This window comes from Nyctereutes procyonoides, unplaced genomic scaffold (assembly GCF_905146905.1).
Source record: "Nyctereutes procyonoides isolate TBG_1078 unplaced genomic scaffold, NYPRO_anot_genome, whole genome shotgun sequence".
Lineage (NCBI taxonomy): Eukaryota > Metazoa > Chordata > Mammalia > Carnivora > Canidae > Nyctereutes > Nyctereutes procyonoides.
The window spans coordinates 5,050,697-5,074,004 of record NW_026575036.1 but is presented as its reverse complement, the minus strand read 5'-3'; the positions used below and the strand labels follow the sequence as shown (position 1 = coordinate 5,074,004).

Below are 23,308 nucleotides of genomic sequence, written 5' to 3'. Positions count from 1 at the left end.
ACTTTACATCCTCCTCTTCAATCTAATCTTATTAGGTATTTTATTTTATTTACTTATGGGGGGGTGTAGAGGCAGAATGAGAGAGAGAAACTTAAGCAGGGTCCAAGTCCAGCACAGAGCCCAATGTAGGGCTATATCTCACAACCCTGAGATCATGACTTGAACAGAAATCAGGTTGGATGCTTAACCAACTGAGCCACCCAGGTACCCCTATTAGTTTAGTATTTTAACTGGAGTTTAATGAAAATATACTCTGTCATTCACATATTAGCTACATATCCTCTTTGTAACACCAAATAGAAGTATGCATTTTTTGCCTGCATTGATAAAAATGTTAAATAGGGTGGTGTCTTAATAGCTTTTAATTCTTATTTTATTCTTTGATTCTGTTCTGTAAGAACTATTCACTGTTATACAAATATGACAGCCTTTGTAATGTTTTGAAGAAAGAGATGAATATACTATTTGTAACTCTAACTCTAACAAAAATGAATACACTTTTAAGATAAAAATAAATAAAACATCGTCTTTTAAGCCATTAAAATAGTAAATATTTATATACAATGTATAGAAAGTTAACACTTTTAGAAGACATTACAGGGATAGATAAGAACACCCATTTCCAATTTTATGGTTTCTTTACATAAAGTTGATTTTAAGAAATTGATCTGATGACCCATATAGGAATGATCTTCTCAAATATGATTTAAAAATTTTTAAGCCTAGTTAGCATAACTAATCTATTTGGAAAAGAATACTTAATGTTAATAAAATTTCTTATATTCTCTTAATATCTTCAAATATATTATTTTATTTTAAATCAGGGCATGCTTATGAGTATGCTCATGCATTTATGTTAACCTGTTTCTGGATACATCTTTATTAATATGTTGGTCATACACCACCAGCTTGTTTCAAATGGTGTTAAAGTAGATATTGCTTATTTATTTATTTACTCTGTTTACATACAAAAAAAGTAGATATTGCTTATTTATTTACTTATGTACTCTGTTTACATACAAAAAAAAAAACCCCTGCATCTTGCTTATCTTCTTGAAAAACACATCTTTTCCATTTCCCTTCCATATTCTCTAATTCTTTTCCATATTCTCCAAACTTATTTTTTCCATATTCTGTAAATTCCCACACAGTCAAATACAGTAAAATACATATAATGAAATACATATATATTAATGGGAAAAATGTGCACATTATGAAAAAAAGTTTAATGAGAATATTTCTAAGCAACCATCTATCATTTAATAAAAAATTTCAATCAGATATAACATAATGTTAATATTTATTAATTTTAAATGGTGAGCACTGGGTTTTTGCTCATTGTTCACTGTGATTTGTAGCATGTTTGAAATATAATAGAAAAAAAGAGAAAGTCTTCAACTCTTTGGTATTCAATGTAACATAGCATTTCCTATGTGCTATGTACAAAATATGCATAATACACTGTTCATTCTGGGAAAATTGTTTACTACAATTTTCATCTACAATGCATCTACCAACTAAACTTTTCATGACTACTAGGACATAAAATGATGAAAACAATTTCTTTTAAACATCTGCAAGTCAGAAATTGCTTATATTCTTATTTTGCTCTACTAGTATTTGGTATAAATTCACTTCAGATAAAAATAGTTAATGTTTTAAAGTAGTTAATAATGTCCATAAAACACTTATAAGGAAGCTTAACAATAAGTGTGAGTTATCATTTTTAATAAAAATAAATCTAAATGCTTTTCCTTTTTACTATAAGAATTTATGAAGAGGAAATAACATCCATAATAAGATGAAATGTTTCCCCTTTGAGCAAGCACAGAAACTATTTGAATTCTAATGAAATACATATAATGTAATCTTAGTGATGCATTTAAACCTATAATGTTATTTATTTAAAGAAGACAGTAATATTATTTTTCATCTTGCACTGATTCAGTAACAGTGTGCACTGCAATAATGATAATTTAAAAAAAAAAACAAATGCTTTTTAAGGAAATTTTAGTTCAGTATGATTATTTATCATGTGAAGTTAAAATAATGCACTTTCCTCTCCTGTCTTTTTCCATAAACAAAAGCTACAGTGCCAAGACCAAAACATAAGAAACAGTAAAATTATATATTTTTCTTCTTTTTGAACAGAAATAGAAATGCCAAGTTCAGTTTGTTCCATTGGTTTTAAGCCAAATAAATGGCAAAAAAAATAATGAAAAGCCTGGTCATATCATGTGTCACAAGTTTCTATTAAAGTCCTTATGTAAATTTCAGTTCACTGTGCTGCATGAGACATGATCACTCCTGTGCTTAAAAAGTCCATGTCACGAAAGCAAAGGGAGAAGGGGGAAGGGAAGGAGATGCCACACTAGCCTTAATGAGAGGAACCCATGTTCCTACATAGGAAAGTACATATTTAAATTGTATCTTCTCCTTAATTAGTATCAACAAGATAAATTTCCCTCAAACCAGAATGGCAGTGTACAATTCAACTAATAAAATATTGCCCTACAATACGGTATCAAAGATAACAAAATGAGAGGACCTCAACTTACATGTAATGCTTTGAAATAGAGAAACTGGAAGGCAGAGGAACAGCATAAATAAAAGGATTTTGGGCCTTATGATTTATGCTTTAGAAAGCATTTCAATAAATCCTAGGAAGCTGCTATATTTTATTATGAATTAATAGAAATGTCTTCAAAACATACTGGTTTAAGAAAATGTACTTTAATAAATTAAACTCTAAGTTCATAAATTCTAATGTGTTTATTGCTTTTAGAAATTTTCATTAAAAATCTATTTGGAGTATTGAGCTGCCATAATCAGTATTAAATAAAATTGACTGCGGGATGACACTACAGTATTCACCAAAACTTAAAGCCATGCTGTATTTGTACATCAAAAAGAAAACAAAATTGTTCTAGGATTAGAGTTCACAAGTTGACTTGATGTGCTAGAATATTTTTTAAAAACCATACAAAGACCTAAAAACACAACAAATATGTATAACACTGCCACATTCTTAAAGTACCAGAGAACTGTCCACAAGTTATTGCAGTGAGTCACCACAATCTTGACTAGTGATAACGAGTAATAAAACTGGGTTTAAGATATGCCAACCCAACGCCCAATCCCTGCCCCAAATCATGATGACCAGGATCAAAAGGCTTTTGTGCATGTTTTTACGCATGTTAATCTTCTCACCATGGCTGCAATGGTCATGTCCTTATCACAAGTCATGAAGTGGTCTTTATTCTATTTACTAATCCTTCCTCCCTTGGGTCTCTTTTGCATCATTTTTGATAGACAACTTCTTTCCATTACTTTGCTTTCAATCCTTGGAGAACTAGAGCTTTTATATTCATTTATATTTCTTTATCTTCCTGACTGATCACATTGGTTTAAACTTTGAGATTTCTATTCTTTTTGTCTCACCCACAGTTTCTGAGAGTTTTTTTCTCCTAAACTTTTTTCTAATTGCTCATTTAAGTATATATCACTGATGCTGGGTAAACAACTTTCTGTACACCTGACGTTAAAATGATTTGAAAAGAAAAGAAGCATGGTTACAGAATTCTAAAATGGAAATCATTGTAGAGATCTGTCACCCAGAAGTATTTAATCATCCAGCCATAAAATTCAGCAAGCAAACTATTTTGATTCAAGTTGATAACCTGCAGATTCCTGGTATGAATAAGCTGTGACTTGTATTACTAAGAGTTCTCCAAAAACGGGTCTTTGCATAAGGCATCGCCACAGAAACAAAACAAAAACAAAATAAATAAACAAGCAAAATAAAACAAAAAACCCTGTGATCTTGAAAATCAAACTTGACAACAAGCTTCATTTTTGTAAATTTTCAGATAATTTTGGTTCACTAATACCTCTAATGTTGTGCCAGGATTTTGCGTTGTCATTATTAGCACCAGTTGCTTGGATTTACTTAATTTTATACAATGGCTGCATTCTACATAAAATGGGACAATCATTTAAACTGAGAACAGAACTGTCAAGCAACCTTCATTCTCCAGTGTAAAATTTTATTTAAAAAAAAATCAGTAGCTTTGATGACAAAATCCGAAGAATGCTCTTAAATACTTTTAGTTTATCCCCTATAGTGTAAGTAAAGAAAAATTCCTACACCATGAATAAGATTACTACGTATTAGAAATATATATTTTTACATATAACCTAGACATGTATTGCTAAGAAATTAAATAAAAATATTCACTCTCTCCAAATTTCTATAAACTACCCCTGCATCTTGGTGCCTTCTAACTCTCAGAGGACCTTCTGCACTTCACCTCACCTTCACCTACTACTCTCACTGATGGCCTGTTCAAGTCAATGTATCTTAGTCTTAGATTTTTGTCTTCTATGAACATCTAATGATGTTCAAGTCCATTTTTTTACCAGTTTTATCTATAAGTAGAGTAAAAATTTTAAAAGCCCCCAAAACCTTCTTTTTAGAGTGTGTTTCATAATTAATGAAGCATAAGAGCTTACTCTATGCCAGAGATGGCATAAAATCACCCAACATGGAATAAAAATGACTTCCTTTTGTCAGGTGTTGTGATTCAAAGACAAGATGAACAGTTCTCCAGACAGCATATCTTTCTTCTGTTATTCTAGCAAGTGGAGGGCATTACTATTGTTTATATTTTCTTTGAGGTACACTTTGTACACTTAGTAACTGTGACTATTGCTTAAGCTATATACATCTCCTACAGAAAAACACCTGCCATCTATAGCTGCTTATTTCAGCTCTTTATTGTGTTTCGTGTAATGTACCAGAAGCTTCTGTGTGGCAAAAACAAGCACTAGGCAATACATGTGCAACGGGAATACTCTCCACAGTCCCCAGATAAGAGGGTCATTCAATAAGTATCAAACAACAGGTCTACTCATCTATAAACATGGAGGGGGGAGAGCATAAATGCCAGGGGCAATTTTCCCTTCTATTTCTGTGGACTTAATTCCTGCTCATCAATACCTTTTTAGAGAGATGATTTACTCAAGGTCATCCGTTGATTCACCAGAAACATATGTTCTGTGCAACCACTGCATGGACAGAGCCACATTCTGTCTGAGTCTGTTCCTTGGAATCTCTTGAATGCTGAAGCATGCAAAGAGTATTTTCTCCTCCTAGTTTCTAGAAATGATTCTACTGCAACTACCGCACAATAAAATAGATAACACTCTTTAAAATTGCTTAGTAGACTTAAAAGATACAACCTGAAAGCTTATACACACACCTAAGAAGTATTTTCCCATTGTCCTATATGAAGTAAATACTTATTTATTATCTTCTATTATCATGCTACACTCTCATTGGTTCTCAACCAGAAGCAATTTTGCCTCTCAGGGGACCCTTGACCATGTCTGAACAAATTTTTCATTATCATATGAACTGTGGATGGGTGAGTGTGCTACTGGCCTCTACTAGGGAAAGACCAGAGATGCTGGAGAAGTAATAAACCACTGGGTTCAGTGTCAAAGAGAAACAACATTTTTCCTTTCTCTGAACTAAGGTAAAAAGAAATGGCTATGAATTCTCTTTGGATGCTGTGGACATTTTCAAAAATATCCCTACCAGAGCAAATCTTTAAGACTCTTCCTTCTAAAGTTTGTTGGTACTAATTAAAGACATAACAGTAAAACAATACTAGATAAAAGCAATTTCACAGAATGTTGGGGAGGGATTGCCCAAAAGTTTAGATCTTCTTAATTTGTAAAACTGAAACACTTGGAGGAGGATTTCATCAACAAGATGGGTATGAAATACCTGTCTTGGTTTTGTTTTTTAAATGCACCAAGTTCTGATTTAACAAAGACAAGTATAAGGTAGTGTACATCTCATGTAAATGATCTCCATAGCCTCAAGATAAGAGGCTATTCAATAAGTATTAAACAGGTCCTTTCCTGCTGCTATTGTAGGAGATGACAAGGCCACTCCTAAAATGTGGAGGGTTTAGGCAAATATTTGGTATTTTTATCCATATGAACAAAATTCAAACAAATGTACCACATGACAACCAAAATAATAAAAAAAAAATTCCCTTGGACAGTTGCCAGAAAAATGATGATAGTTGTTAGATTAATATATGGAAAAGTAAAAAAGAAGAAGGAAGTGCAATTAAAAACACTGCATTTGCAGAAAAAGTAAAACTGGCAGCCAGCTTCCCTGGGACATGACTTATTCCCTGGTAACACATCGGCAGTTTGGGCAGTGTAATAATGGACTCCCAATCTGCTCATATTAATACTGTTATAAAATCCTGAAAAATCTGGAGGGTTGTCTTAAATATACTAAACGTAATTAACTTTAATAAATTTATATGGCATTCTTCCAGATAAGTCTGGGCCAGCAATTAAATTACTCTTTATGCTCTTATCAAAAAGAAATTATTTAATCCAGAAAAGAATTGATTTGTCACTGAATTAGATCCCTAGGAGGCAAATGCTTAGGTTTATCAACTTTAGTAGTTGTTATAAACAGATCATTCTCTTGAACACCCAAGTGGACAGGATACTGAAATAAAATAACTTGCCATCAAAATTCATCCTTAAGGCTTAAAATAGTGATGCAGAAACTAATTTATCTAGGTACACACTTCTTATTCTTAGAAGTCTTATCATTCGAAGCCTTCATAGATGCTTAAAGCTAAGCCACTAAATAGGACACAGAAAATTTACATACTTTTAGCATTTATTTTTAAATTTATATTGAATTTATTTAAACTAAAACAATAAAACAGATAAAAAACCAAAAAACAGTTCACCTATTTCTCCTACCTCCTACTCCCTACCTCTTGGAACCACTGTGTTCTCTGTATCTACAAGCTTTTTTTTTTTTTTTTCAAGATTCCATGTAGAAGAGAGATCATATGGTACTGTCTTTCTCTGACTTATTCCACTTAGATAATGAATGCCCTATAGGTCCACACATGATTTCATTTTTTCTAGCTGAATAATATTCCACTCTAAGTATGTGTGTATATAATACATATAACAATTTCTTTATCCATTCATCTATCAGTGAACCCTTAGTTTATTTCCATATATTGGCTATAGTGAATAATGCTACAATGAAGATGGGAGTGCATATATCTTTTCAAATTGGTGTCTCAATTTCTTCAGAAAAAATACCCAGAAGGAGACTTATTGAATAATATGGCAGTTTTATCTTTAATTTTTTGAGAAACCTTCCTACTGTTTCCCACAGTGATGCACCAATTTACTCTTAACGATGAATAAGAGTTCTCTTTACTCCACACTCTTACTAACACTTGTAATTTCTTGTCTTTTGGATACAGGTGTGAGGTGATAACCCATGTGTATTTCCCTGATGATTACTGATATTGAGCATCTTTTCACATACCTGCTAGATAGCTGTATGTCTTCTTTGGAAGTATGTCTAGTCAGATCCTCTGTGTCTTTTTTAATCAATTATGTTTTTGCTATTGAGTTGTATGAATTCTGTATATGCTTTGGATATTAGCCCTTTGTCAGACCTATGACTTGCTATTATTTTCTCTTATTCATTAGGCTGCCTTTTCAGTTTGTTGGTGCTAAGAAGCTTTCCAGTTTGATGTTTATTTTTGTTTTTATTTCTTCTCTTTGCTTTGGTTGTCAGATTTTTAGAAACTTACTGCCAATACCTATGTCGAGGTGTTTACTGCCTATGTTTCCTCCTAGGAATTCTATAGTTTCAGGTGTTATATTCGAATCTTTAATCCATTTAAGGTTATTTTTGGTTTATGGTGTCAGACAGTAACTCAGTTTCATTCATTTGAATGTGGCTGTTCAATTTTCCTAACACCATTTATTGAAGAGAGGCTGTCTGTCCCTTCCCCACTATATACTCTTGGCTCTTGTGTCATAAATTATTGACCATTATGTGTAGGTTTATTTCTGGTCTCTCCATTCTGATTCGTTGATCCATGTGTCTATTTTTATGCCAAAACCACACTGTTTCAATTACTGTAGCTTTGTAATACAGTTTGAAAACAAGAAAAATGATGCCTCCAACTTTGTTCTTTCTCAAGACTGCTTTGGCTATTGGTGTGTGTGTGTGTGATTCCATGAAATTGTTAGTATTAGTCTATTTCTATGAAAAATGCCATGGGAATTTTGATATGGATTATACTATGTATATTGGTTTGGGCAGTATGAATATTTTAACAATATTAATTCTTTGAATCCATGAGCACAGAGTATCCTTCCATTTATTTGTGTCTTCAAGTTCTTTCATTAATGCCTTGTAGTTTTTAATAGACAGATCTTTGCTTCCTTCATTAAATTGATTCTTATGTATTCTATTATTTTTGGTACAATTGTAAATGGGGGTTTCTTAACTTCTCTTTCTGATAATTCATGATTAGTGTAAAGAAACATACCAGATTTTTGTATGTTGAAATTATATCCTGCAACTTTATTGAATCCATTTATTAGTGCTAATAGTTTTTTAATGGAGTCTCTAGGGTTGTCTATATATAACTTCAAGACATCTGTTAATAGTGATTTAGTTCTTGTATTTTTTTCTTTTCTCTTGTTTAATTGCTCTAAGACTTCCAATACTATGTTGAATAAAAGTGGTGAACATGAACATCTATTCCGGATTCTAGAGGAAATGTCTGCTTTTCATTGTTGAATATATTAGCTATGGGCCTGTCGTGTATGGCCTTTATTATGTTGAGATTCATTCCTTCTTTATACATTTTGTTGGGAGATTTTATCATAAATGGATGCTGAATTGTGTCACTTTATCTACATCTACTGAGATGATTATGATTTTCATTTTCATTTAGTTAATGTGGTCTATTAAATTAACTAATTTGTGAATGTTGGACCATTCTTGAATCCCTGGAATAAATCCCACTTAATCACAGCGTATGATCCTTTTAATGTATTGTTGATTTTGATTTGCTAATATTGTGTTGAGAATTTTTACATCTATGTTCATTAGATATATTGTCCTTTAGTTTTCTTTTTGTATGTCATCCTTGTCTGGATTTGGTATCAGGGTATGCTGGCCTCATAAGATGTGTTTGGGAGAGTTTCCCCTCTTCTATTTTTCAAAAGAGTTTGAGAAGGACTGTTGTTAATTCTTCTTTGAATATTTGGTAGAATTAATCAGTGAAACTGTCTGGTCTCAGACTTTTGTTTGTTGAAACTTTTCTGATTACTTATTCAATCTCTCTGCTGGTAATTGGTCTCTTCAGATTTTCGATTTCACTATAATTAATCCTTGATAGGCTGTATGTTTACAGGAATTTAACCATTCCTTTAGGGTTGTCCAATATATTGGCATATAATTGTTCATAGTAAGTAGTCTCTTCTGATCCTTTGTATTTCTTGGTATCGATTGTAATATCTCCTCTTTCATCTCTGATTTTACTTATTTGAGTCCTCTCTCTTTTTTTTGGTGAATCTAACTAAGGGTTGTTTTATCAATTTTATCTTTTCAAAGAATCAGCTTTTAATTTTCTTCTTAGTCTCTATTTCATATATTTCTTCTGTAATCTTTGTCATTTCCCTCCTTCTACTAATCTTCAGGCTACATTTCTTCTTTTTTTAGTTCCTTGAAGTATAAAGTTAGACTGTTTGAGACTTTTTTTTTACCTGAGGTAGACTCTATCTTTATGAACTTTCCTCTTAAAATGACTTTTGCAGCATTCCACAAATTTTGGTATGTTACATATCCATGTTTGCTTCATTTTTAGGTATGCCAATAGCTTAGTATAAGCTGATAATTTATTTTTCCTATCAGAATATTCAGCTATCTTCTGATATGGTACATATAGTATTTCACTTATTTAGGAACCAGAATTTCACTGTCTACAAAACTAGATAAATCACACAAAAGTTGTTTCTTCAATAAATGGTCTTAAGTCTATTTGATAAAGCCTGTCTTGTAGTCCGTAAATCTTCAGTAATACACTAAAAACTAAAGAACCTGATGGTCTCTAAGTATTGGTAAATAAGAGCCTGCTGGTTCCTAGTACATGAAAATCTCAGCAAGTTCACAAATTCACAAACCGAATTAATCTTTTCCCACAAGGCTCTTTGGAATCCACTCCTATCATTTTTAACCTTTTCAAAGGAGAGTGATTTTCTATTGCCCTTCTTCACTTCCCACTGGAAAACTTTTCTTCAAGAATTTAAAGAAAAATAAAAAACTAATTGCCTTCTGAGAATTTCATCCCTGACTTCATTTGGTATTACTGGGAATGCTGCCAGATAAAAGAGTTCTGCATGTTGTTGGGAGTCCATCATTTAGCATATTCCCTAATTTGGATGATCTACTATTTGAAAATATATACTTAAAAAACAACAAAGAGGAGGAGGGGAAGCAGAAGGGGAATGAGGAAATGAAGAAGAAGAAGTAGAAGAAACAGCCAGAAAGCTGAGTGAGCTGACAAGTTATGTTAGAATTATTGCAATTAGAGTAAATAAATAAATTTGAATTAAATTATTGTGAGTCTGAAAAGTCATAAGGGGTGAAATTTACTTATAGCAAGATATGCATTTTTCCATATGATAAATGCTGAAAGGGTACACCTTATTATCTGTGCTAGTATACACGTGGTTAATTTTGGAGGACCACATCAAATTTGAGAAAATCTCTTACTTAGTAAGCACATGGAGGGAAGGCCAGGAGCTTAACTCTATTTTATAATGATTAATGCTCTCAATACTAGTTGATTATTTTTTATCCTCTAGCTAAAGCTGACTTTAGGTAAAACTGTATGCTTCCTGAAGACCAAAGTTTTCAGTTCATTTTTGACCCCTTGAAGGCTAACAAAAGTGGCTGACATATATTGGCATTTTTTTGAATCAACATGAAATAAGTTAAAATTTGTCTTGTAGGCTAACCACTCACAGAAAGTGACAGACCTCTGCCTTTATTAGGTATTTCTTGATGTTTGTAATTTACTCCTTTTTTTTCTACAACTCAACATCTTCTACTATCAATCACCGACTTTTTGTACCTTTTCTCTATCAAGAAAACTGAAGTCATTAGGCTCACAGTAGTTCTTTTATTTTGTATTATCTGTCCCCATATCTTATCCCTTATTCCAGTATAGATGTCTCTACTTTTCTTTCCAAAGCTTCTTTATTTGTGCTTTTTGGTGAATCTTTCCAGTAGTTTATTTGAGAACATGGTCAGTTTTCCTGACTAGAGTGGATGGTAAAATTTGGGGCGGGGATTGGTGCCATGTGAAAAAAAACAGATAAACAGGTACCAAAAGGGCCACTTTGGAAGAAAGTACATTCCCTTCCCTGAATTTCATTCCTTAAGTAGGCCAGTGTCAAAAATTTTGGGGATTTCTTCTCTATACTGATTCTTTTTCCTTTGTCATTAATAATTAAGACACACATCTTACTTCAGCATAAAGACATATTTCACTCACTTCTGCTGCCATGTTTCTTCTAAAACAAAACTCCTCCAAAAGAACATTCTATCTTATAATACTCACTTAATTTCTGTATTCTGCTTTCCATCACTTCTTGATCAAAATGGCATTCTCAAAGTTCACTAACATCTTGCTATCACTATATTGAAACACATTTCCCAAGTTTTTTGTTTCCTTGAACCTTTCTCTTCCTAGTCTAACTTGATAGTACCCTACTTTTGATTCTGTATCATTTCTCTTTCAACTGGTCTCCTAGTGAGAACATCCACATGCTTTAATTCTTCCACCAGGCTCCTTCCAGCCCTTCCAATGAGCCTTCCCCAAGAATCAGTCTTTCTTTTGTTTTTCCCTTTTCATATTCATCTTATAGAATCTATGTCTCGAGATACCTCAATTATCATATGCATGATTAGCATTTCCAACTGACTATAGAACTCCAATCTGGCAACAGAGCACCAGAATGGCACCTCAAGTTCTTGTCTCAAATTTCCTTTTAGAATTGTCATTGTCACTTCTCACTGAATACTGTTAACATTGAACTCACTGTCTTCACTATAAACTCGTCTGTATGAATGGCACTAATTCCTCAAGCACTAGATTTCAAAATCTTGACTGCCTTACTTCTTCCTCATGTCTAATCAATAACATCTGACACACTCTGATTCATTTTTATGCAGTTCCTGCAGCAATCCTTACCGAGTAAGTGTTGACAAAGCAGTTATAAAGAAAATTCACATATGTCTAAACATGTTCTACACTCTGTCAGTTTAGACTCTAACTCCAGCTTTTCCCCTTTCCTCCCTTTGCACTTCTAAAACCTTACTCAATACTGAAGGCTCACCTCAGATAAGAACGCCAAAAAATAGTTTTACTAGATAAAATAAATAAATAAATACTCTGTTCCACCTAAACTACTATAACATTTTGTTTATATATTTAATTTTACACTTATCTGCATATGAGGCAGTCTGATATCTATTCAAGAATTGCTGTATTTCCAAACATAACTTGTGAGTTCTTGGAATGCAGTAGCCTTGTCAACTCAAGTTTCTCTTCATGACTTAGACCTACCGCAGTGCGGTACACAGAGTAAGTGGTTAAAAAGTTACTGTCTTCAATTAAACTAAACTGAGATGGGGTTTGAGTATTGGTAAATTATTAAGAAATCTGTATTCAGATGCAGTCGGCCTGAAATTCCTTTGGATGGCTAAAAGGCTTTAGACATATTACCTAAGGAAATAATAGCAAGATAAGGGATCAATGATCTAAAACATAAATACAGTGTCTTTTCCCCCTCAGTGGGTAATTAAAATTAGATAAGAAGTTATTACCTAATTTGTTTATCTGAAATTTCAACAGTTTTTCTTGTAGTTACTGTTTTTAGTTTTTGGTGTATGTTTTTTGCTTTTTATCTTGACAATTTTTATCTAAGTTGAGGAATCAAAGTGAGACAAAGGTATACATATTGAAAATACTTATTCAGCTAATGAAAAGTCTAAGACAAACTTTGATGTTGATAATGGTATTTCATGCAAGAATGTTCTAATGAATGCAGTTGCTTTTCAGAATCATCTCAGGCTTTCCAATATGATCAAACATTATTTAGCTATATATGCAATATCTGGAATTTAAAATTTTTTCACTCTGAGTTTATGTTTAAATTTAACACAAGCAATATTGTGTTTTTATGATTTTTTTTTCTAATTTATAATGACAGAGTGACAAATTCAAACCCGAAGATACATTATATTCAAATAGGTCATATGGGTTACAAATGTCAAGATTTCATTCTTTTTATGGCTAATATTCCATTGTGTATATGCATTTATTTATGTATACATACACATATATATAATATATATTTTATTATATATATTCACATATATATAATGACATGGATGGAGCTAGAAGATATTATGCTAAGTGAAATGTCTGTAAGGGAAAGACAAATACCATAAGATTTCATTCATAAGTGGAATTTAAGAAACAAAACAAACAAAGGAGGGGGGGAGAGAGAAACAAACTAAGAAACAGACTTGAGAGAGTAAACTGATGGTTACAGGGTGTGGGGGTAAGGGTGAAATGATGGGGATTAAGGAGAACATTTGCTGTGATGAGCACCCACTAGATTTTGAATGGAAGTGTTGAATTATAATACTGTTATCCTGAAATTAATATTATACTATATGATAATTAATTGAAATTTAAATTAAAACTTGAAAAAAACCCAAATGAGTCATATGAGTAAATAATAGTTACTTTAAACAAACATATATAGCACTTTTTGCATATTAAAATGTTTTTGGTGGCAACAATCAGGAACTGTTGAATTTCTTGTGCTCATCTTTAGTTTTTAATTGGTTTGGAACCACAAAGCCTTTACCATACATTCACCATTTCATTCCCAATCTTGCAGCAAATTCTGATTTAAAATATTGCAGGTGTGTACAGAGAGAGCAGGTGTGACAGAGGAAACGGAGAAAGGGAAGTAAGAGTGAAGGAAGGCAAGACATAAATTCTTTTGGACAACTAACTTAATTGGACTGGTTTATATTATTTACTAATCAAGTTTGTAATGGATGAAAATAAAACCATGGCTATTAAAATCTCAACTAAAAACAACTGATTGATTGGTTTTATTTTCACAGGGACCTAAATTAAATAACTACCAGGCAAACTTAATGACAGCACTGGTCCACATCAGTTTTGTAAAACACCTAGGAGAATCTCACATTTCACAATGAATTCTCATGTACAATATTGCATATTCAACTTTCTTTCTTTTTGGCCATATTTTTGGGTAGCAAATAGAAAGTGCAAGCAGGAGAGGTAAAAATGTCCCACCCACTCAATTTTTTATTTGGCTGTCTACAGACAAGTAAACACACAGGCTGCTAGGATATTAAAGATTTTCATCTTTCTTCACAAAATACTCCAGGAGGACAGAGAATTTTCTAAGTGTAAAACTCAGCCCTTATTCTGTCAGGCAAAGTAATTATGGAAGCAAAACAAATCCACATTTTCTAATTAGGTCATTAAAAAGCATAAATGCGTCATGGAAGCTTTTCCCCTTGCCTAAGACATAAAGTAAGACAATGAAAACAATCTGGTAATATAGAAAGGTTCAGAATTTGTTTCTTTTCAAAAATAATAGGTCCTTTCATCTTTCTATTTCCCTAAGACGAAGACAGTTAATTTAGAGACAAAATCTGTAATTAGTTCAGGGTTTACTTTGATTATGTTTCAAAATATTTAACCAAAAACAGGAAGATAGAGAAAGAAAGAAAATACATAGAAAAATTATCAAAGGAAGTGAATAAAAGCAAGAGAGTGGGTTGCTGATCAAAATGTATTGTGCAGAGACAAGATGAATATAAAATCTACATTCATATAAACAGAACCAATCTGGGATACCAGAAAGCTCTCAGGAAGAATATACAGGCATCTGCCTTTGGGATTTGAAACCAGACTTTAATCACAGCTAACTTAAATAAAAACAAATGGCATGATTATTTGCCTCTTCCTCTCTCTACTTGTTATTGCCTGAGTTTTAGAAGACTCAAGCATGGCTCAAACTGTTAAGAAACAAAATGCAAAAAAAAAAAAAAAAAAAAAAAAGGAAAGGAAAACAAACTTACCTGTGATCCTCTTGGCCCTCGTTTCTGGTCCCATTCTGAATGCCCCATGAGCTGTAAATAATATAATAATTATCGTAAATTCAATGATGTTTATTTTATATGGCAAATATTTTTACTCTTTCTTCTAAAGAATTTTTTGAAATCTATGTTTTAATATGAATGTATTAAATAGCTATCATGAATAAATTAACACACAAAGTAATAATAGCTTCTGGTTTGATAGCTAATTATTTCAACTAGTAGTTGTTTTGAAGGTATTTAATATCACTGTGTGATAAAAAGAGTCTGCTAATATACAGCTTTATGGTTCTTTGTCAGGAACATCCTATAGACATGTTAACTACAGTTAAGCTTTTTACATGCCATTAAGCTTCTAATTTAAGAAAATATGCTAAATAAATCATTAGTATAGGTTAATTCACAGTCATGAATGGTAACGATGAGAAGGCCAAAATATTTCAATCATTTTTAGTTCTGTTTTGATAATATCACAAAAATATGTGAGTTCTAAGGAGTCAAATGATTTAATGTGAAATACTCCCCCCAAGGTCACAAAATGTAGATTTTCAGGAAAAAAGACACATTATCAAGCTAGTACATAATTGTCATAGCTCTAAGCTACTTTGCTTACAAAGCATGATATTTATTAGTTGAAAATAACATTTAACTAGAATATACAAGATGTTGACCAAGAGAAATAAAATTCCATTCATCTGTCCAGTACACTTAGTACTCGTATGTCCCGATGGAAGAGCTCCCTATCTCTAATAGGCTAGCATACAAACAAGACAGATTATTCAACTTATTAATATACCTTTCAGCTTTTCTAGACAATAGCAATGACTCCTTAGTACATATAATAAAAAACTGTTCATAAAAGCAACAAAAAAGTAATATGTTTTTCCACATTACCAAGAAATGTTTGATAACCATGCACAGAAAATGGCAGGACCTTACTGATGGCCATACAATGGTCCTGATTAAGAAGACTGAATTCGGGGATGCCTGGGTGGCTCAGCGGTCTAGCGCTGCCCAAGGCCCAGGGTGTGATCCTGGAGACCCAGGATCGGGTCTCATCTCCGGCCTCCTGCATGGAGCCTGCTTCTCTCTCTGCCTCTGTCTCTGCCTCTCTGTGTGTCTCTCATGAATAAATAAATAAAATCTTAAAAAAAAGAAGAAGAAGACTGAATTCAATAAAATTAAGTGTTCAGGTCTATCCACACAAATTTATAGGTTTAACCCAATCTCGATCAAAAGTTATTTATATTCGATTAGGAAACTGAAAAAACCAACTACATAAATTTGATCTGAGAGAATAAACTGATTTATAAGAATCAGAAAATATTAGAAGAGAGTAATACCCTACTCAGTTATTAAAACATGCTGTAAAATTTAACTCAAGTTATGGAACAATGATTTAAGACTCAAAATATACTGGGACACCTGGGTGGCCCAGTGGTTGAGCGTCTGCCTTTGGCTCAGGGCATGATCCCACATCCGGGAATGGAGTCCCATATCAGGCTCCCTGGGAGGAACCTGCTTCTCTCTCTGCCTATATCTCTGCCTCTCTCTCATGAATAAATAAATAAATCTTAAAATATATATGTATTATATATAATATATAAATAAGTGAAATGTAGTGGACAGTTGTGAAAAGAACTCAAGTACATACAGCAACAAAATAGTAAAAAGAAAGTATAAAAATCAATGAGTATCTGATGAATTAGTCCACAAGTGGAGGGAAAAAAAAAAATAGAGTCTTCAGAAAAAAATTAGAGCTGAATCTTCTAAGACACACAAATATAAATAAATTCTAGACAGATAAAAAGATGAAATGGTAAGTATAAAATCCAAATATTTAGACTATTTTCAAATATAGAAAAGATTTCCTTTTTTTTTTTATTTATGATAGTCTCACACACACACACACAGAGAGAGAGAGAGAGAGGGAGAGAGAGAGAGGCAGATACATAGGCAGAGGGAGAAGTAGGCTCCATGCACCGGGAGCCCGACGTGGGATTCGATCCCAGGTCTCCAGGATCGCGCCCTGGGCCAAAGGCAGGCGCTAAACCGCTGCAACACCCAGGGATCCCTAGAAAAGATTTTCCAAACTAAACAACACACACACACAGAGGATTATGATCCAGCTACGTAAAACTTCAATGTCCATACAAATGTCACACTAGCAAAATATTTCCATGAAATTGCAGGTAAAAACTAGTATCTTCAGTACTCTAAGAGCGCTACAAATTTGAAAGTAGGGCACCTGGGTGGCTCAGTGGGTTAAGCATCTGCCTTCAGCTCAGGTCATGATCCCAGGATCCTGGGATGGACTCCAGATTCAGGCTCCTTGCTCAGCAGGGAGTCTGCTTCTCCCTCTCCCTTCAGCCCCTCTCTACCACTTGTGCTCTCTCAAATAAAGAAACAAAATACTTTTAAAAAAAGAGGTGAAAAGAATGCAACCCTAGTAAATAATCAGAGTAAAGGATAAAGACAGTTTACAAAATTAACATCAATAATCAATATTGGGCAAATGTTTTATTTGAAGTGAAAAAAATTAAACATAAACAATAACAAGACATGATTCTTGCCTATTAGCAATCTGATCATGTTGAATATTTGGTAGAATTTAGAGAACTAAGTATGCATATATATTGCTAGTATGTAGTGTATAGATATATACACACATATATAATTACACACATAAATACACAGACATGTATACAATATATAATCAATTTTAATACATACTGCATACTCTTAAAAATTCATACCCTTTGAACTAGAAAATGTAAAAATTCAATAATTACGTGTCAATCACTGTGTTATCCAACAAAAAGGGAACTATGCTAAATTAGAATACAAAAAGAATATAATATAGCATTTTGACTTTGGCTTTCAAGGCCTTTTTACAAAATTACACATGAAATGCTCATGGTATAGTAAGTGAAAAATATAACAAAGCAATTTTAAATTACTCATTTTTAATAAGATGATCAATTATTATAAGCCTTGGAATCGGTGAAATGATTTAATTATAATTTGGCTAGCATACAACTTTGGGTAAATTAGCCCTGATAATCATCATATAAAATTTAATGCTTAGATAGTTGGTATTTCTTTAATGCTTTATTTTTTTTAAATTTCTGCATTTAATGGCATTACATCTGCTAGTAAATATTCATTAATACTTATTTAAAGTTGATTATATAAAAGTTAAAACACTAATCAACTAATGAAATAGTCCGATTTAGAGACATATAAATTAAGACCATTTAATGGTTTAAATTGGTTGTTCGCTAGAATTATCAAAAATCATCTTGACATTTTTCAATCACCTGTCTTATTTAGACCTTAGGAATACTTTTTGTCAATAATAGGAAGAGAAAGAAAATAACAGTAAGATGGGGTGCTTATTTGTTCTGTTTGTTTAAACAGATGATAAGCTTGAATAGGATGCTGTTAGAGTAAAATAATTTTTAAGCAGAAGGGTTATCTTCTCTCCCTCATTGTTGTATCTAAATCTTCAGAAAATAATAATTTATACAAGACTGTTATGACTATTACTCTCTTACTAATGAGTTTCAACTAATGGAATAACTTAGTAAATTCTACTATTATGAGTACAGCAGTAAAAACAGGTAAATAAACCATAAACAAGATTTATAATCCACAATATATTGACTTGGAATATTTGATAATGACAGGTAGTGAGTCAAAAAGATAACATTTCTCCAAGATCAGAACTAAAATAAGAAAAGCACACATTTCACTGTCTTTTACCATTAACAATGTTAAAAAAAAAAAAAGAGGATTTCTAGTATGAGAACAAAAACTTTCAAAATGTAGATTCATTTGGGGGATCACTTAGTACAGAACAAGAAGATAAACCTGATCATTATAAGCCAGAACTTACAAACCTCTAAAAGTTCACTCTCTAAATCTGATTTTTTGAAACATAACATAGCAAAATTTGCCAAATGTGTTACATATAAATCAGAGAGATTTATTTCCTGGCATTATACAATAGACTAATGAGAGTAATTTAGGATAAAGGCATTCTATTTTATTCTATTATTATATATTTATATTATATATTAATATCATTATTATACTTACAAGTCTGAGTGACCAGCCATGTGTTAATATTTCAAAATGTATTTTTAAACACCATTACTACTTTTTTCAAAGTAATGAAATTATTGAAATCTACATGCTATGTGAAATAAAATCCAAAAAGCAATAAACTCTGAAATGATAAGCAAGATACCATAATGTTCTATATTCAATAGAAAGAGAGTCAAAGGAAATTCAACAAGATTTTTTTCCCTTTGAACTCGAGGAAATCATACAAAGGCTCTGTTTTTAAATAAAATGATATGAAAATAAATAATCTGAATAAAAATTTAACATTAATAATTTTAGTGTTGAATATATGGGGTTTGTTATAATATTCTCCATAATTTGTTTTTTAAGGGCAGAAAAAGAGATGGTGGGGGCTGCTGGACAGTTTCAGGGCTCCACTCTCTCTGTGATTATTGCGTACCTGGCACAGATGGGGGTGAGATAGGGAGTAGGGAAGTTGAGCACAGGATAGCACATGAATTTTTATCTTATTTGCACATAGAATTTATCTTACTGTCATAATAGCACTGTCCTTAGATCACGGACCAAAGACTAAAATAACCACAATGTTTTCACTATCCTTTTAAAAACATCATCCATCGTGTGATAAATTGCCTGACTTACTTAATACTATAGAGTGCTTAAATTAAAATGAAGCATTTGGCCACAGGTAAGTATTCGTGTTAAAGCAGAACCACAGGGCTAAATGTTTTAGGAAGTACATAGACACCTCACTAGCCCCACTCTCCTGACTAATGATTATGACAAAAAAAATTGCTTAGTCATAATAAATAATGAAAAGGACACTTGTACAATGAAGTCAGTGAATTTCAGAATTTCAAACTGATGTTGATGAGATACCAATGAGAAAGTCAAAACATCCTATGAATCAAGCAGGTAGGATTAGTATAAAGTTACAGATGACAAGAGTAGGTATTTGACACTTTGAAGGGCTTAGATAAAAGACAAAAATGGGTCATGGACCGTGAGGAACAGAAGCAGAAATTATAGGTATTTTTTTCTTTTTGCAATTGAATTCATCTGGGCTCAACTTTCAAGACAAATGAATAGCAGCATGATACCCAGATCATTCTGAGAAAAGAGACAGAAAAAGTTCATTAACATGGTATGATACCTTTTCTGGAGAAGGAATGCTTATGATTTTATTAGTTATATAAAGTTTCTAGAAATGTAAGAGAAAGAGATACTAAGACTGGAAAATGAAAGAAAAAAAAACAGGATATCCAAACATATTCTATTTGATAAAGAATATATGCCTGCTTATTAATTCAGGAAGAAAAAAGATTGTCCCTCACCTACAAAAAATATCTTCTGAACTATTTAACTATGATTACTCCTCTGGGAAAAGGCATTTTAATAAGAAGGGGGGATATAAAGGTCACAAAGGTTATGCCTACAAATGTAAAACCAAAAAAAAAAAAAAAAAAAAAGAAAGAAATTCCATCTGATGAAGGAATTCTCTTTTTAAAGAAGAGTATCTTTTTTTTTTTTTTCTCCAGCTCTCATTAATCAAGATAGGCAAAATGGAGACCTTTAAATGTATTTCTAGGAAACAAAGTATACTTCCTTTAAAAGAACACAATCTGTTATTTAAAGCATTTTGAAAATCCTAACTTCCTTGACACAGAGTCATTTTCATCCTTATGGAATCAATTCTTCTTTTACTTTTAATAATACGTTTCTACATCACAGCCTTCAGCTAACAGTATGCTACACAGTACTTAGTTCCAAGGAAAACAAAACTGCTGCCAAACACCAAATTTAAAAAGTTCACAGGAGAAAGCAAAGGATAAATCAGCATGGAAACAAAATGGTTCCATCCAAGCAGAGGTATTTTTAATAATAGCATGAGAAATGCAGATAGTCAAAAGTATATATTCCTGTAGGTAAAATACTTTCTTGTTTCTGTATTTATCCCTGAGCTATAGTCTCCCATTATTTTTTGTTTGTTAATGTAAAAAAGAATGCCTTTTAGGGGGTTCATGGGAAGAAAAATTTCACCATAACTATTATTGAAAAGAGATGAAAAAGCTGTAGAACCGTGAGAGGTAAAAAGAAAAATCTTTTGCAAGAACTTAAAGAGGCGAGGGGTTTTACGTAGGATAAAAGGTAACAGTGGAAAGCAAGAGTAACACTGTCATCCTCACCTTCCTTTCCAGAAAACCATTCTTCTATTCCACCTGTTGAAAATTACTACAGCATATTTTTGAAAACATAAAAATAATATACACTGTAATATATGCTATTATATATAGGTACACTATATATACTACATATGGTACATGTAAGGATATAAAAATTAATCCATAACCTCCTTTCATCGCATCATTTATTCATTAAATAAATCTTTAACATATATTTATTGTATACCTATTATGTTCAAGGAGCTGTTCTAGGCACAACCTACACACCAATGAACAAACCAAGATGCATATCTGATCACCTGGCTCTTACGATTCAAGCAAAAGGAGGCATATAATACATGAATAAACAAACCAGGTAATGACAAAGCTACACAGAAGCTTACAGTGAAGGATGGAGAATCAGTGGCTAATGGCAGGTAGGGGCTGGGTATAGGGCTGCTTTCATAAAACTAGAGATTGGGGAAGTCCTTTCTGAAGAAGTGACATTTTTATGAGAGAACTGTATAAAGTGAGAGTTGTACACAGATATCTGGGGCAGAGGCTCGGCACACAGATGAAACAGAAGATAAAAAGATCAGGAGACAGGAGCAGAAGTGGTTAATTTGAAGAGAAATAGAGTATCCTTAAGCTAAAATTTTAAAAAGGGTTGGATCTTTTTAACCATAGGTATATATTTGGTATTTACTCCCTTCCTCTGGTATGGAATAATAATCGAAAAGTTGATCATTTGCTCCACTAATTAGAAATGGCAAAGTACATTCTGTAGAGCAATAGGGGACCAGGAATTCTCTCTTCTCCAAACTCTTCTTCAATTTCATTCAAATCAACAAAAAATTATGGAATGGTTCCCACACTCCACAAGGGCGTCCTTAGATTAGCTATATCACAAAGCACAAATTTGTCTTCCCTTTATACATTTTTTCAAGAGCCATAAAATACATAAGAGCAGGGCTGCCTTTTAACTCCATTAACTAGGAAAGGCATGAAACATTCAATCTGATAAGCAAATTAAAGCTTGTCTTTACCATTAGCATGTTCCCTTTGGATTCTTTCCCTGGCAAACTCATTTTTATCATCTCTTCACTACTTATGTATGCTTTCTCTCTCCAGGATTCTATGTGGGAAGATGGCCTCGACTGCTCACTACCCTGCCCACAAGGTCTCCTAGATGGCAGTGCCCTGGCCTGGGAAGCTCTGTGACAGCCTCCACAACCTCAGTTCCTGTCTAGTCCTATTAAAGGGAACTGCTCTTAACCCTTTATGCTTTTTTTATTTTTCCCCTTGTTATTAACAGAGCTAAGAAGTTCAAGATGATATTATGCTCTGCAGGAAAGGGACACCGAAATCTTTATTGGATTTGGGCCTTAGGCCAAAGGTGTTAACAGAATCCCTGAGGCTCCCACACACTGTTCCCCAGCCCTGCAGACTCCTTCCCTAGGGTTTGTGGCATAGAAAGGCCTAATGCAGGAGATAATGACAAAGATTTAGCCTTCTTTTATAATTAAATTTACAAACTGGGAGACTCCCTTAGCCTCCTTTGGGTAAAACAGATAGGACTTCTCAGCAGCCTCAGTTCTTATCCACAGCCTCCTTGCACTGCCACCACTTCATCACATCACCCACACCGCAAATCCATCCCACTCTGTGAGGTATGAGTCAGTGATGGAGATACTACCAAGATTTTAGGGGGAGACAGACATGGTTACATTACACAAAATATTGCAAAAAGCCACAAAAATATTCATCAGATACATCCAAAGTATTGGGTGAAGGGGAACTGGGGAGGTGAGGACAGTTGTCACCACTGCTTACCCTTTACTCTTAGGGTGGGGCAAGGGAAGGAAGTCTTTTTCAGCTTATTGGTCCCAGCCTTTCATGCCTCAAGGATCCTAAGGATCTTTCTTAGGATCGAAATACGTTTTTTTTTTTTTTCCCCCTGAATAATTTAGCTTTC

The 23,308-nt window shown here is 33.0% G+C and overlaps 1 protein-coding gene across 5 annotated transcripts in view; it reads right to left on the bottom strand.

The window, feature by feature from the left end:
* The window catches only part of PDE3A (phosphodiesterase 3A), a 326,710-nt gene that overhangs the window by 117,060 nt on the left and 186,342 nt on the right, over positions 1-23,308 (bottom strand). For all 5 annotated transcript variants that reach the window (XR_008663571.1, XM_055318766.1, XM_055318764.1 and 2 more), the window contains exon 2: positions 15,065-15,115. Coding sequence is in view for 4 of the 5 variants with exons in the window: in XM_055318766.1 (XP_055174741.1) it covers positions 15,065-15,115 (51 nt within the window). In the remaining variant the exon portion in view is untranslated. The remainder of the gene's footprint in view (positions 1-15,064; positions 15,116-23,308) is intronic.